Below are 15935 nucleotides of genomic sequence, written 5' to 3' on the forward strand. Positions count from 1 at the left end.
TGGTTGATGTTGAGTTCTTTGGCAGCTTCTCACGTAGTTGTAAGAGGATCAACTTTGGTGATGGCTCTCAATTGGTCATTGTCAACTTCCAATGGCCATCCACTACACGCTTTTCATCTTCAAGGCTGTCTTCTCTTTTGCCAAACTTCTTGAACCACCACTGCACTGTACGTTCATTAGTAGTTCCCAGGCTGAATGGGTTGCTGTTGTGAGTTGTGTCTACTGCTTTATGACCCATCTTGAACTCAAAAACATCACTCAAATTTGCTTTTTGTCTAACATGATTTCTGTAAGTCTATAACAAATGTAAAATACACAGTAGGGAATAAGTCATTAGCAAAAAAAAAAATAAGGCAAGAAATGCTCATTAAAATGATATATAACATAACCATATTTATTTAAAGATGTATTCCAGTATCAAATGGCAAAGTTCAACAATGCAAAACCACAGTTACTTTTGCACCAACCTAATATCACTGTTTACCCTAATCCTTAATTCCTAACCTTCAGATATTTGACCAGAAATGAATCTGTTTAAGTGACAATAATTCAGCCCACGTTTATTCTCATGTACATGGATGGCTTACAAGGGACTTTGCTTTAGGGCTGTTCTCATGTTTGGCTGAGATTCCTTAGGCTTCCTGGTGACAAAGCTAAATTAGAGAACGCATTGGCTTGTAGAAACTGGGAGAGTATTGACATCGTAAAGTTTACTGTACACCAGGACATAGGCTCCACACTGTCCAAAACTTGACTTAAAAGGAATACTTTCAAAATGATTTCAAAAATAAAATATGTCTCAATATGATAACATATTGTGCAATCTCTTACTACATAACCTCCTTAACAAAAGAGAGAGAAGATGACTGATGTTTGAATTTTGTGACTTGGGTGGCTTGGGTGGATGGATAATAATATGATTGATTTCTATCTTCCTTTTGGACCATCTATGGCCTTAATACCATCACTAAGTTCTCCCTTCCAATCAGCCAAGGACACTCAAGCACCCCCCATTTATTTTTAATAATCTCTTATTATTAAAAAAATAATATCAGTTCATTTTATACATTTAGAAAAGATAAATGAGCAAAAGTAGAAAAAAATTATGTTCCTACGAAGAATATGCATTAGCATTCTTAATACCTTAGTGTATATTCTTTCACACAAGATGTATGTCATCATATATATGATAAATGATGTCATACTGTACAAACTGAAGAACTTGCTTTTCTATTCAAGTATTTCTATTTTTCCCTTTCAGTACATTTTCAACTTATCTACTGTATATACCATCTTCAGATTTCCCCAGTTGCTCCCTACATAATGCCATTATGTTAAAATTGATGCCTGTCTTCCCAGCTGTCAACATCTATCAGCTAAAACCCTTATATCCTTGATTTTCTGTAGAGAGGTGAGGCCTGTCCCACGGGGACCTGAGATGTAGCAGAAACAGAAGTGTCTTCTGAAACCCTTAACAGGAGAACAGAAGTATAGAGTGAGTGGCTTAGGGCTCTTTCGGGCTTCTAGCTTCATGTGCAGACCAGACCAGAACTGAAACAGATGTCTGCAGATACTCTGCTATTCAATTTGAACGGTAGGCTTCCATATAGTTCATATTGTCTTATATTGAAAAAATACTTTAGGTAAAATTCAGATATTTAATAAGCTCTACTTTTCCCTGACCCACTTATTGCCTAGTGAACTCACGAATAGGGCAGTTAGAATAATTTATTCATGGTCAACTTGTACTGGCTGCACCTCACTCACTCACTCACTTCAGTCGCTCAGTCGTGTCCGACTCGTTGCGACCCCATGAACCGCAGCACGCCAGGCCTCCCTGTCCATCACCAACTCCCAGAGTTTACCCAAACTCATGTCCATCGAGTCGGTGATGCCATCCAACCATCTCATCCTCTGTCGTCCCCTTCTCCTCCTGCCCTCAATCCCTCCCAGCATCAGGGTCTTTTCCAATGAATCAACTCTTCACATGAGGTGGCCAAAGTATTGGAGTTTCAGCTTCAGCATCAGTCCTTCCAATGAACACCCAGGACTGATCTCCTTTAGGATGGACTGGTTGGATCTCCTTGCAGTCCAAGGGACTCTCAAGAGTCTTCTCCAACACCACAGTTCAAAAAGCATCAATTTTTCGGTGCTCAGCTTTCTTCACAGTCCAACTCTCACATCCATACATGACCCCTGGAAAAACCATAGCCTTGACTAGACGGAGCTTTGTTGGCAAAGTAATGTCTCTGCTTTTTAATATGCTATCTGGCTGCACCTAGTCACCACTTTTTTCTCCTGATTTGAGGAGAGGAGAGTGTGCTCGGGGGTTCCGTGAGCTTAATGCCCAACACAAAATCCTCAGGACTTTCAACTTCATCCACAGTTGGGCTCCATTGGATTCTCTGGCACTCTATGAACCACAAAGGATGGTTACCTCTTTTTGGTGAAGCCATCCCCATCTTTTAAGGTGCTCTGATGACTCAGAGGCTAAAGGGAAGACGTTAAGGAGGTTTTAGTAAAGCTGAAAAAGTACAGTTCAATAATGCAAAACCTTGGGGGAAATTTAGTAAGACTGTTAAGATTCTGTATGTACAAAATTCCTTAAATTATCTTTGTGTAAAGAGGAGTTGACAGGATGCTTGCTACCAGCTAATTGGACTTCAGAGAGACTGAAAATCTCTGATTCGAAGCTATTTAAAAGTCACTCTCTTTACAGATTAAAATAAATTGTATACTATAGGATTTTTTTCTTTATGTAGCACATGGACTGACTAGTTAAAAATTGTTGCTATCTTGTCAGGCAGAGAGTACTGTATATAACCATATGGTTATAGTAACAGGGTAAGCATCTATTTCTAGCAAAGAGCTGCTGAGCTTTCTTCCAGAGAAACAACTTGCTTGATAGCAGGTCCTTTCTGGAAGATGTGGGAAAACACATCCTTTTTTCTGATGGGAAGTCTTGCATTTCTGTTTGAATCCAGTGCAGATGGACTTCCTATGTGACTCAGAGTGGCCTGTGTCAGAGCTCCTTGTTAGGGCTTTGCTGTTAGCCAATGGAGGGAAGATTCTCACACAGTAACTTAAGAAATAGGCTTGGTATAAGTATGTATTGCACTGTTCCAGTTTTATTTCTGACATCAGAAAATCTTTATCATCATCACTGCCAGTCCAAAGTAAGGAAATCATTGAGGCTGAAAAGTAAACCATTTAGCTCATTATTTAAATGTCATTCTTAATTAATTGACATCACATTAATGATTTTGACAGCCTGAGTGATATGATGGATTTTTAAATGTCTTTGTTATTCAATGTATTCCTTTTGGAAATGGCACTTAGAGAAACAGTTTGGGGATGACATTGACTGGAGATTTTCTGTTGGGCACTGTGCTCACGTTGGCCCAAACTTTTCTTTATTGGTTTAGTGACTAGTGATTTGTTTGACATAGAAGACATGTGAAACAAGAGTCCAGAAAAAACTCTGGGACTCAGAGGAGCTTGGTACCCTGTTCTTGAGCAGTCTTTCTACCCTAAAGAGAAAAGAAGAAGGTAAAAAGTTGGGCTCCAATGTGGTTGCTTCAGGGACTAATAAAAGTTGATGAGCTCAGAATGAATAAAAGAAAAAGCATTTTCTCCTTGCAATGAGAACTCTTAGATTTACTTTCTTAGCAACTTTCCTATATATTATACAACAGTGTCAGCTTTAGTTATCATGTTGTATATTATAGTCCTAGTACTTACTTATCTTATAATCTGAAGTTGGCAGCTTTTGACCACCTTCATCCAATTTCCCCTATCCCTACCCTTTGCCTCTAGTACCCACAAGTCTGATCTCTTTTTCTATTAATTTGTTTGTTTTGGATTCTACATGATATTACATAGTTTTGTTTTTTTCTAATTTATTTCACTTACCATAATATTTTCAAGGTCCATTCATGTTGTCTCAAACGGTAGGATTTACTCATTTTTTATGGTTGAATAATATTTAATTATATGTATGTGTGTGGACATCACAACTTCTCTATCCATTCATGCATTGAGGTCAGCCTTTTCAAGATTGGCTTTCCTTCTTCAGTATTGAAGTGAGTCTGAAAATTCTTCTGGAACCATGTGATGGCATCATGCCACACAGACTGAGTTCTTCCAAAGTGGCTTGCAGAGATGAAGGAAATCAGGCAGACATGCCCTGATGTATTCTCTCATTTTTTTTTTTTACATAAAGAAAGTAAAAACTGTTTCTTAGGGAACCAACTTGCTCTCATACTTAATACTCATCTGCAGAAAATGCAGGTAAAGATCATTCATTTGCTCATTCATTCGCTCATTCATTCATCACATTCATTCAATAAACAGTTAAGAATTTATCACACAACACAACACAACACAACACACAGTTAAGAATTTATCACACAACACGATAAATGCTAGACCTGCAAGGAATGCAACAATGAAGGAATTCTTCTCTCTTCTAAAGATCCAACTTCCAGTAAATGACGTATTTAATTTGAAGCCATCTGAGGATATGTTTCTATGTAGTTACAGCTCTCAAATGTTTGTACTCATAGAGGTGAGCAATAATATCATAAGGCATTATTCCCAGATACAGTTAATTTGTATATTCTTGTGGGACAAGTGCTTTTCATTCATTACTACCCTACCTAGAGTCTTGACATTAGGTCTTGATATTAGGTACTTGGTAAATTTATTTATTGAGGTAGGGGTGTGTGGGTGTGTATGTACGTGTGTGCGTGTGCATATACACTTATGCACATGCACAGTTTGCAGAAACCTGAATGGGGTGGGTGCAGGATGAGTGGAGAGATGAGGACCCAGGTAAAAGCTGGGTAGTTCAAGGTTGCTGGGCTAGTTGCCACAAGTGGCCTTTGCTCCAGGGGAGCTGTTGGCAGTGGTTAGAGCACTCGGATACAAAGCGAGGATTTCCTAGCAGAAACAAGGCAGAAACCAGTTACTGGGCTCAGGGCAGAAAGGCAGATGGGACTAACAGTGTGTTTGTCTTGATGCTAAGACCCCTGGGCTTTGTAACAGTGCTCCTTATGTCCTTCAGACTATCTGCACTTGGTTTTAAAAGCTTGATGCAGGGCTACAGTTGAGGTCAAGTGGATTGCAGGTTGACAAAGAGAACTGTGAGATAAGAAGTGCAGTCCCATAGAGAGATAAGCTATTTGTGAATGAGGTTATTGAGGACAAATATATTTAGAGAATAAGGCATTTGAGTTGGGTCTTAAATAGTGGCTATGCTTTGGACAAGTAGAGATGGGGGAAAGGGCATTCCAGATAATACAGAGGGAGATGTGGGAGAGAGGAGACGTGTGGGGTGTAGAATGTGTGTGAAGGAGACAGTATGAAAATACATCAGAGTCTGGGAGGCAAGTATGGCCTTGGAGGTATTTGAGATTCCTAGCTCCTATATTTGGAGCCAGGAATATATTGAATTTACCTGGCAACTTACTAAAAATACAGATACCTAAGGCATAGATCTGGGTTGAGGTCTGGACCACTGCATTTTTGTAATGCTTTCAAGATTCGAGGATGTGTTTGGGGGAGCCATTGATCTGATAAAAAGGACAGAAAATGTGAACGAGGATTGTGGTGCTAGAGAAGGAAAGAAAACCCTGATGAGACAAGAAAAGGTTAAATGCTTTCAGTGTTACAGATGGATATGTCCAAAAAGCATGTGAAAAGGAGGAACTTTGAGTTCAAGGGTGATGAGGACTTTAGGGTTATCTTTTGCAGAAGACATGTGGGCATCTTTGAGATCATCTGTAGCGATAGAGGTGAGGGGAGAAGAAATTACTCTGGTTGAGGAATGTCTGTCTTTATGGGGATGGAAAGAATAAGGACCCTTCCAGAAGTATATTGAGAAGAGGAAAAGACATGGTTTTCAGGGTCAGGAACACTAAAAGAAATAACATGCTTATGAAGGAGCCAAAAGTCACCAGAGTCATAGAGATCAAGTATGAGAAACAAGAATAAGCCATGGGATTTGATGGGTTAGTGGTCATCATTTTCATCATCATCATTTCTGTTACTTACCACTTGTGCTGTTTTATTTCCATAGGCTGAGTTCCTGGAAGTGAAACGAGTTCCAGAGTAATTCTGTGTTTGTGATTCTTGCTCCATGCTGGCATGTTGCTTTCCCAAAGAACTGTACTAATTTAAAATGCCACCAACAGTAGATGAGAGTGCCTCAGCCACATTGAATATTAGCACTGCAAATGACAGTTCTTTAAAAAAATTTTTTAGTAGATTTTCTTTTTTTAATTAAATTTATTTATTTTTAAATGAAACAAAGATGAATATTTTTAATGATAAAAGGTACAATTCGCTAAGAAGATAGATATCATAAACCATTAGACACCTAACAATAAAGAAACAAAGATACAGAAAGCAAAAATCAGAAGAAATATAAGGGAAAAGAAAAAAGTATATAATCATAGACATATTGACATTTTTCTGATAATATCAAGTGCAGAAAAATAAGAATAGGAGCATCTTAAATGATGTAATTAATAATTTAAATGTGACAGATTTCTGTTTATATTAATCTTATAGCCTACACAAATATATTTAAAATTTTGTATTTCATATGTTGCTATTAGATGTCCATAGGACATTTAGAAAAAGTGGCAAAAAGATAAACATTACTAAATTTCAAAAAATATAATTCTTCTTTTTGTGATTAAGTTATACATATACACACATATATTATTTTTGAAATTATTTTCCAATATAGGTTATTACAAGATATTGACTATAGTTCCCTATGCTATACAGTAAATCTTTGTTGCTTGCTGCATATCTATTTTTTTTTAGTTAGAAATCTAGCATTCTGTTCGTACTACGTCAAACAAATGGACTCAAAATAGCACATGATAGTTCTTAGTGACTGCCTTCCAAGTATTTATCAGACATCTCTTTCTTATAACCAAAACCAAAAAAACAGTTAAGAGCAAAGATGCTCTTTAAGGGAAGAATATTAAGACTGTCTACTCTGGAGTCTAAGAAAATGGAAAGAAGACGAAACTACCAACGTGCTCTGAACAGGAAGAAATTAACCACTCATCAGAGAGTGTGGCTATACAACACAGACATCATGTCTCTTACTCCTAAGTTATGCTTTCCAGGGAGGGCCAGGGATTGTTTTGTTTTGTTTGAATTGTTACTTCCTTCTGTCTAATAAACTGAAACTGAGCTAGTAAGATTGGGCCAATGAAGGGAGACTTTTGTAGGAAGCTGGATAGTAATGAATGAGTAAAAGGGTATGATATAAACGTCTGTTTGTCTCTTAATGGGTTCACTGCTAGTTTGAATAATTTTGGTGTTTTGCATATTCTTTTTCTTTAAAAGAAATATTGAAAAACAGATTGTCCTGCAGATTATTAACTGTTACATGGTAGGCCTCTTTAGATGAGATACCAGAGGCTACACTGTTTGACATGTTTAGTGTCCAATAAGTGAGTGATTTTTTATCATGGTGTGGGAAGATTCTATATCTAGAAGTTTGAAACAATTTGGGAAATGTGACCTTACAGTGTGTCCAGAACTTCCAATCCAACTGTAGGGCCATGGAACCACAATGATGCCACATTAGGTTAGAAATCCCTGGGTTATTCAGTATCTGTGCAAGTAGCAGCTTCCTCATGAAAAACATCCTCTTGTGGACCCTCAGAGTTAACCTAAGAAATCAACCTACAGTTGATCAGAACAGACAAATACAACTCTTAAAAATGAGCAAACAAAACCAAAAAAAAAAAAAAAAACAAAAAAAAAACCAAGTTGGTTTCCCAGGCAAGAACAATAGACAAAATCTAATTGACAGAATTAAAGATTACATTCAGTGAAACAGGTTCTGTTGGTCATCCAAGAAATTAGGGAAAGTGGAGGCTCTGGCAGCAGTGAGGGGTGGTCTAGTCCTGTTATAAAACATGGACACGATGGGCATAGGACAGGGAGAAGCTTTAGTAGTTAAATATTCATCTTCACTTGTTTTAATTCTAAAGACACTGCTAAAGTCTGACTTCCCAGGAAGTCAGTCTTTGAGCGAGACTTCATCAGGCTTGTATAATTGCTCAATCTGGCATTTGCTGTTCCTGTGACAGATTGGTGACTTGGCATCTAAAATATAACTTACCAGATCTAGTAGTCTTACTTTAAGGGCACAGTGTGTTCAGGTGAGTTGTAGGTAAATAATAGAACAGCTGTGACCACCTGGGAGCTGCCACACTCTTCCCTTGCCTGAGAAGAGCGAAAAAGACCCCAAAATTGTCCCATCAGAAGCCTGAGTGCAAAGGAGCTGATCCCAGCCCTTATGAGGGAATGCTTCTCACAGTCAGCCAGAGCCAGAGGCCGCTTCTCTGTCTGTAGCCAAGGAAGTATCCATAAAGATAAAAGGTTTGGACCCCAGAGATACGTGAACAGCAAGGGTGAATCACTGTAATGGATTCGGTCGCTTCCATCATTTGAAAGGAAGTGATGGAACTAGTGTCCAGAGCCAGGAAGAGCTGCTTTCCTTGGGCAGAGAATGATGCACAGCAGTGGTTTTCACCCCGGCTGCACGTGAGAGAGTTTCAGAAAATCTGGACGCCTGGGTCCCACCCCAAACATTCTGATTTCATTGGTTTGAAAGTGCCCTGGGCATTAGGCCAGCGTGTGTGAATCACTTGTTTAGATACTGATGTATTTGAGGATCAGTGGTGCTTTCTGCCTGCCAACTAGTGGAAGCAATAGTCTAGCCCAGCCATTCTCTAAAGGTGGTTCTAGGATCAACTGTGAGCATTACCTGGGAACTTGTTAGAAATACAGATTCTCAGCCCCACCCCAAAACTACTCAAATCAGAATTTCTGGGCTTGAGGATCAGCACCTGTATTTTAACAGTCCCTCCCAGTCATTCTGATCCAGTGTCAGAGTTTGAAAACCACTGATCTAAGTCCAGACCTTACTACTCGAAGTGTGGTCCACAGCCCAGCAACATCTGCCCTGCTAGAAGCTGTTAGAAATGCAGAATCTCAAGCCACCCCAGGCCGACTAGATCAGGATGGGCATTTTAAACAATATTCCCAGATATCTGTGCATTAAAGTTTGAGAAACACTGGGCCTCCTGATGGCTCAGACCGTAAAGTGTGAGAAGCACTGGTCTAAGAAACAGGACTTAGCACAGGTCTAAGAAACACCAGACTTTAGTTGTCATCTTTCAGCACATTTAGGTCAGAGGACAAGAGCATAAGCGGAACTTACAGGAGGAGCTTAGAAACTGTGTTCTAATACCTCTGTAGGAGGTGCATAGGTGGGTTCCATTATATAGGTGGGGCGTTGTCTCAAAGAAACATTGGTCATGGATATAGTAGATATTTCACTTTCACAGTAAATGTGGCCTAGTAAAAACAGCTACTGTTTATCAGATGCTTACTTTGTGCTGTATAGGTGTATTTGCATGCAATCCCTATAGAAAACTAGAGAGAAACCATCCATCCATCCATCTGTTCAACTATTGTTGTATTATACAAGCATGCACTGTGGGACAAATTGAGAAAGCAGCCCTGACATATATATATATATATACTACCATATGTGAAATAGGCAGCTAATGCCAAGCTGCTATGTAACAGGAGGAGCCCAGACTGGCTCTGTGATGACCTTGAGGTGTAGCATGGGGGGCAGGCTGGGAGAGAGGCTCCAGAGGGAGGGGATATAGAGAGAGAGTTATAACTGATTTGCTTTGTTGTATGGCAGCCGTATTTGCATTGTTGTATGCCAATATAACATTATAAAGCAATTATCCTGCAATTAAAAAATCAAGAAAAATAAACATGCGTGCCAGGCATGGGCCTAGGCATATTCTTATAATTAAGGATGTGACTCTTCCTGCTATTTTGAGACTTAAGCCCAGAGTTAAACAGCAAACAGTCATAAATACACTGACGTATAATAAAACCATAGGTGAGGATAACTTATGAAGAAAGTGAAGCAGGATAAGAGAACAGGATGAAGAGTGACAAGGAAGCGCTGCTTGCGGTAGGTGGTGAGAGAAGGAAAGCCTCTCTGCTCAGGTGACATTTGAGCTGAGACTGAAACTAAGCAAGCATGAGCCACATGGCTCTTTGGGGATAAAAACATCAACGAGGACACAGTGAGGGAGAGGCCAGCCCTTAGAGATGATTGGGGAGAGAGCTGCAGGCCAGGTCATGAGTTGTCACATACGTCATGGTAAATCCTTACAGACAAGGAAACTGAGCCGGCTTCTCAGACTTCAAAATGCCCACCTGGGGCCTTATTAAACTGTAGTCCAGAGGCATTGAGTCTGGGTGAAATCTGGGTCTCGGCATTTCCAGCAAGTTCCCTGAGATGCTGATGCTCTTGGTCCATGAACCACTCTCGGAGTAAGCACGAGGGTGCAGGGGTTGAACTGAGGCAGCGTGTCCAGTGTCACGGAGCTGGTAAGTCACAGAGGCAAGATTTGACTCTCAGGCGCCTGGCCCCAAAGTCCCCACTGTCCCTTGGCTGCCTCCCAGGTACCTAAGCCTGACTCACCTGTTAGCTGCATACCATGCAGGAAAGTTAAAGGGCCTACCCGGGAAAGGTCGTTGTGGGCGCTCTGTTCATGGAAGAGCTCCTTTTATGTGATGGAGAAATAACAAGGGAAGTTGATAACTATTGGTACCAAGGTTACCATTGGTAACCTCGGTAACCATTGATACTTTGTGCTAGCTCTTGTGAAATACTTAGAAGATGTTAAGACATCCCTGGCATCTTTCGAGAGATGAATCATACTGTCATTGGTGACCGTCTTGGTGTAATGCATAAGAAACACCAAAATACCCATGAGCCTTGAAATCTAATGCACTGTAATTGCAGTCACTGACCCAAGGAAGCCAGTCATTCTCCAGGCTCTGCAGTCACGCTGTGCCTGGCCCAGCCTCCCCAGATGCTTCTACTCTGGCCCATTCGATCCCTTGCCGTTGATCGCCATCACCATGTGGGGAATGCTGGCTTCTCCCTGGTGTGGCTTGGCTCTGGGGTACATATGAAGCAGTTTACATGCTCCAGTCAGTCCTGCTTCAGTATAGAACGAAACAAAAATGAAAAGGGGGTGTGTGGGGGTGGTTGAATATTTGAATATTTAGCTCTGGGTTTCCTTCCATGAAAACGACTGTAGCTTCCAGTATGAAGCAGTTGTTCCAAAAGAGGAACGGCTTCTCGCTTTCTCTTGTCCCTGGATGTTCACGGGGTCTTCCTGGCTCCTGGGGGTTGTGGGGTGACAGAGTGGGGAGATGTTCTGTGTATGTACCGTATATGCTGCTGCCTTGATGAATGACATGGTTTGGTTTGGTCTGTTCCCTCCCCTTTGGTTAATTCTCTGTGTTCTTTTTCCTTTGTGCTGCGCAATTAGGACCCTGCAGTGGGACACAGACCCCTCAGTGCTCCAGCTGCAGTCAGACTCAGAACTTGGGTATATGTCTGCTCTTTTGTTACTCCTTTTATCATTTCTTTGCTACGGTTATGTTGAAAGGCCGGAGCCGTTGTTGCTCTTGCCTTTTTCCCCCTTTGTTGAATTTCCAGTTTGATACGTTTATTTCCTTCTGTTAGTTTGCCTTCTACAGTTACGCTTCGAAGAAAGTCTCTCTTTGTGGAAAACACCACAAAAAGATGGCTTTTGACCTCCCTCTTTTAATTCCTATTATTGCAAAACAGCCCTCCCCCCGAATGAAGATTGTAAGCATATCGCCATGCCTCTGCTTCAAGGTGGGGCACACAAGTTCTGTGATGACAGATATGTTTAACTTTATCCTCGCCATCTTCCCCTTGACTAACAAGTTACCCTAAGTTAATCTTTGTCTAAAACCAGTATGAAAATGTTGTGTCTCGTTTGTTGCCTTTTCACTTTTTTGGGAACTCACAATTAGCGTTTAATTTGAATCCAGTTTGAGGGTATAGAGATTCCTGTTAAAGAAAAAAATATGATTTGTTGAATGCCTCAATATTAAGAAATCTCAAATTTATTTGATGGTGGACAATGTCTCCTGCATCCTAAAGGTCATTTTTTTTTTCCAGGTGGAAATGTATATTAAAAGGTGGCTTCAGAATTGAAAATTCTTCCACAAAGAATAAAATGCACAGGCAATTCCTAGAAACTTAGTTTACTTCTATTACAGGGTCAGAGTTAGCTATAGTCACACATGAGATGCTTCCAGTGGGGTGCTTGTCCTAGCTGTGCTCAAGCTTAGGAACACTGACCATGTGCTTCTTTTCAACTTGCTTTGGTGAATTCAGATCATCTTGAAATCAGCGACAGTAGGGGTGTTTACACCACAGAAACTGACAAATGCTTCAAATCAGGGCTTACCCCCTTTCCCTCAAGCAAGTTATTGAACATTTACCAACATGCCACTGGGTACCTCAATATGTGAATAACAGATTTTATTCCAATATTTTATAAAGCTATTACTTTTTATTTCTAAATATAACCTGATGAATCCTGATGTGGGCATTTATTTATTATTTATTTGAATTTCTGAGATTTCTGGGCATGTATCTATGGGTTTCTATCAATTTTAGTGCTTACTGTAGACATGTTAAGTTGAAGGGCTGTCTTTATGTTAGGTTAAATGCCATCTGCCGTGTCCCTTTATGTATGCAAAAGTTTTCTGCAGACTAACACTGCTAAACCAAAGAAATATCCTAACATTTTGGGTAACTGATACACTATTTTTTTTAACACTATTAAATTACTGGCTGTTTAGTTATATAGTTCACTGTATGTTTTATTTCCACTGGTATTATTTAAATAACAAAAAAAATATGGCTTAAATCAAGCAGGAAAACAATTAATACATAGTATATTACTGTTCAGGGGAATTTCAGAGTAGTTCTTCAGTATTTCATTGTGGTTTTTATAACAGGGAGGCTAGAACTGGCAGAGACTTTGCCGTATGCACTTAACAGATTTTTTAGACAGATTGTGACATTGGTAAATTATACGTGCTGGTGTGGAACAGTTAGGAATTTTCCTATTTTTATCTGTTTTCCAGGCAAAAACTCAGTTAACTATGCAGATGAAAAATTATCCTAGGGAGATGGCATATCTGTGACTTCCACCTTGCCAGCCATATTTTATTTCAGAGTGGACACAGTGAGTCAGAGAAGAATGGGAAATGAGATTTTTTTGTGGTTTCTCTTAGAGTTTGGAAGGAATGTTCAAAGAGTATTTGAGAGAGGAGGTGGTTTCAGTCATATTACAATTTCAAATATTGATTTAATGAAATTTTCTGTCTTGTAAATAGTCCTTATGTGCAAGCAATCTTCCCGTCACACATATTTTTATGAAGTATTGTTTGTTGTTGAGTCGCTAAGTCATGTCAACCTCTTTTGTGCCCCCCATGGATTGTGTAGCCTGCACAGGCTCCTCTGTCCCTGGGATTTCCCAGACAAAAATACTGGAGTGGGGTGCAGTTTCCTTCTCCAGGATTTCTTCCCAACCCAGGGATTGAGCCCACATCTCTTGCATCTCCTGCAGTGGCAGGCGGATTCTTCACCACTGAGCCACCAGGGAAGCCCTTTATGACGTGTGTCTCAGGCAACAAGAGTTTTGTAGAGACAGGTTCAGTTCCTCTTCTTGATCCTGGGCATAGAGTTGACCGTAACACCTAACTGGCTCTGTCAGTTGATTTTTTTTTTTTAACAGCTTTATTGAAGTGTAATTAACATTAAAGAAATGACACACATTTGAAGTATTCAAAATGGCAGGTTTTAATGTATACACGGTCGTGAAGTCGTCACTGCAGTCAAGCTAAGAAGCAGAATCATCATCCCGTCATCATCTCCCACCCCTTTGTCATCTTCACACCTGCTACTCCCCCTCCCCCAGACAACGATCTCCTTTCTGTCCCAGTCCATTTGTCTACGTCTCTGAGAATGTCGTTGTAAATGAAATCATGCAGGAGGTGCTCTTTTGTCTGACTTCTTTTACTCAAAATTATTATTTGGAGACTCATTCATATAGGTGTGTATCAGTAATTCATTCCTTGCTCTTGCTGGCTAGTTTGTTGTATGGATACATCGCAGTTCATTTCTTCAGTCACTTTTGATGTACATTTGGGCTGTTTCCATTACAAATAAAAATGCTATGAACATTTATGTGCAAATATTTTTAGCCAATATGTCTGCATTTCTTTTAAGTATCACCAAGTAGAATGGCTGAAGCATATAATGAATGTGCATTTAAACTGTCAAACTGTTTTCAAAATAGTTTTGCCATAATACGTTCTCACAAGTAGTGTATGAGAGCCTCAGTTCCTCCACATTCTTGACAACACTTGGTTTTGACTTTTTGAAAAATTATTTTTTTACCATTATTAAAGAAATATAATGGTATCTCATTGTGGTTTTAATTTGAATTTCCCCAGTGACTAATGGAGCTAGGTTATCTTTTTGTGTGCATATTTGCTATTTGAATATCTTCTATGATAAAATGTCTGCTTAAATTTTTGGACTTATTGTTTATGGATTGAGTTGTTGGTTTCACAGTACAGAGGTTTATGTATTTGGGATACAATCCTTTACCTGAAACATAATGTGTAAATGTTTTCTCCCAGTTTGTCACTTGCCTTTTTCATTCTCCTAACAGTGTCTTTAAGAATGGAAACATTTTTGATTTGATAAATTCCAGCTTTCAACTTTGTTCTTTTATGAATCATGCTTTTAGGGACATCAATTTGTAGTACTTTCTTAAATAGTTGATAGAATGTAATTCACTTGTGAGACTATTTGAATTCGGAATTTTATTTTGGGAAAAGTTTAAAAATACAAATTTAATAATTTAAGCAGTAATGGAGCTATTGAGGTTATCTTTTTTTTTTTTTTTGTGAGCTTTGGCATTTTGTGATCTTTGAAGTAATGTCCATTTTGTCTCTGTTGGCAAACATGTTGGCCTAAAATTGTATATACCCTCCTTCATCTTCCTTTAATTATTTTCAAAATCTGTAATTACCTCTCTCTTTCCTAATAATTGGCAACTTTTGTCTTGTGTTTTTTTCTTCTGATAAATATGTCTAGATGTTTATCAATTTTATTGATCTTCTCAAATAACCAGCATTTGGTTTCATTGATATTCCTTGTTTTTCTATCTTCTATTTGATTGATTTCTACTCTGATATTAATTATTGCTTCTCATTTGCTTAATTTTTATTTAATATGCTTTGTTTAGTTTCTTTAAGTGGAAGTAGAAGTCAGTGACTTGAGAATAATATAGGTGTGTAGTGCTGTTTCCAATATAGGGGTTAATGCTATTAAATTTCCCTAAAGCATTAACTTCATGTCATCTTGCAGATTCTTACATAGTTGTTATCATTTTCATTTGGTTAAAAGCACTTTCGAATCTCTCTTTTTATTTCATCTTTAACTGATGAGTTGTTTGGAAGTGTGTTATTTAGATTACACATATTTGGAGATATTTCAGAGATCTTTCTGTTACTGATTTATTACTTAATTGTACTATGGTTAGAGAACATACTTGGTATATTATTTGTATATCATTTTAAACTTGTTGAGACTTATGATTCACTGTATAGTCTCTTAGTAAATCCTGTGTGCCCTTGGAAAGGGTGTGTGTTCTGTTCTTCAGTTAAGTTCAGTTCAGTCGCTCAGTCGTGTCCAACTCTTTGCGACCCCATGAATCGCAGCACGCCAGGCCTCCCTGTCCATCACCAACTCCCGGAGTTTACTCAAACTCATGTCCATCGAGTCGGTAATGCCATCCAGCCATCTCATCCTCTGTAGTCCCCTTCTCCTCCTGCCCCCAATCCCTCCCAGCATCAGGGTCTTTTCAGATGAGTCAACTCTTAGCATGAGGTGGCCAAAGTATTGGAGTTTCAGCTTCAGCGTCAGTCCTTCCAATGAACACCCAGGACTGATCTCCTTT

General features: G+C 39.2%; 1 protein-coding gene across 5 annotated transcripts in view; it reads left to right on the top strand.

Moving 5' to 3' along the window:
• DYNC1I1 (dynein cytoplasmic 1 intermediate chain 1) overlaps positions 1-15935 on the top strand; it is a 370602-nt gene that overhangs the window by 61495 nt on the left and 293172 nt on the right. For 3 of the 5 annotated variants that reach the window (XM_043872801.1, XM_043872800.1, XM_043872802.1), the window contains one exon: positions 11409-11468. The exons of the other annotated variants lie outside the window; for them this stretch is intronic. In XM_043872801.1, the coding sequence (XP_043728736.1) occupies positions 11409-11468 (60 nt within the window). The remainder of the gene's footprint in view (positions 1-11408; positions 11469-15935) is intronic. 5 annotated transcript variants of the gene reach the window in all.

Source organism: Cervus elaphus, chromosome 18 (assembly GCF_910594005.1).
Source record: "Cervus elaphus chromosome 18, mCerEla1.1, whole genome shotgun sequence".
Classification (NCBI taxonomy): Eukaryota; Metazoa; Chordata; class Mammalia; order Artiodactyla; family Cervidae; genus Cervus; species Cervus elaphus.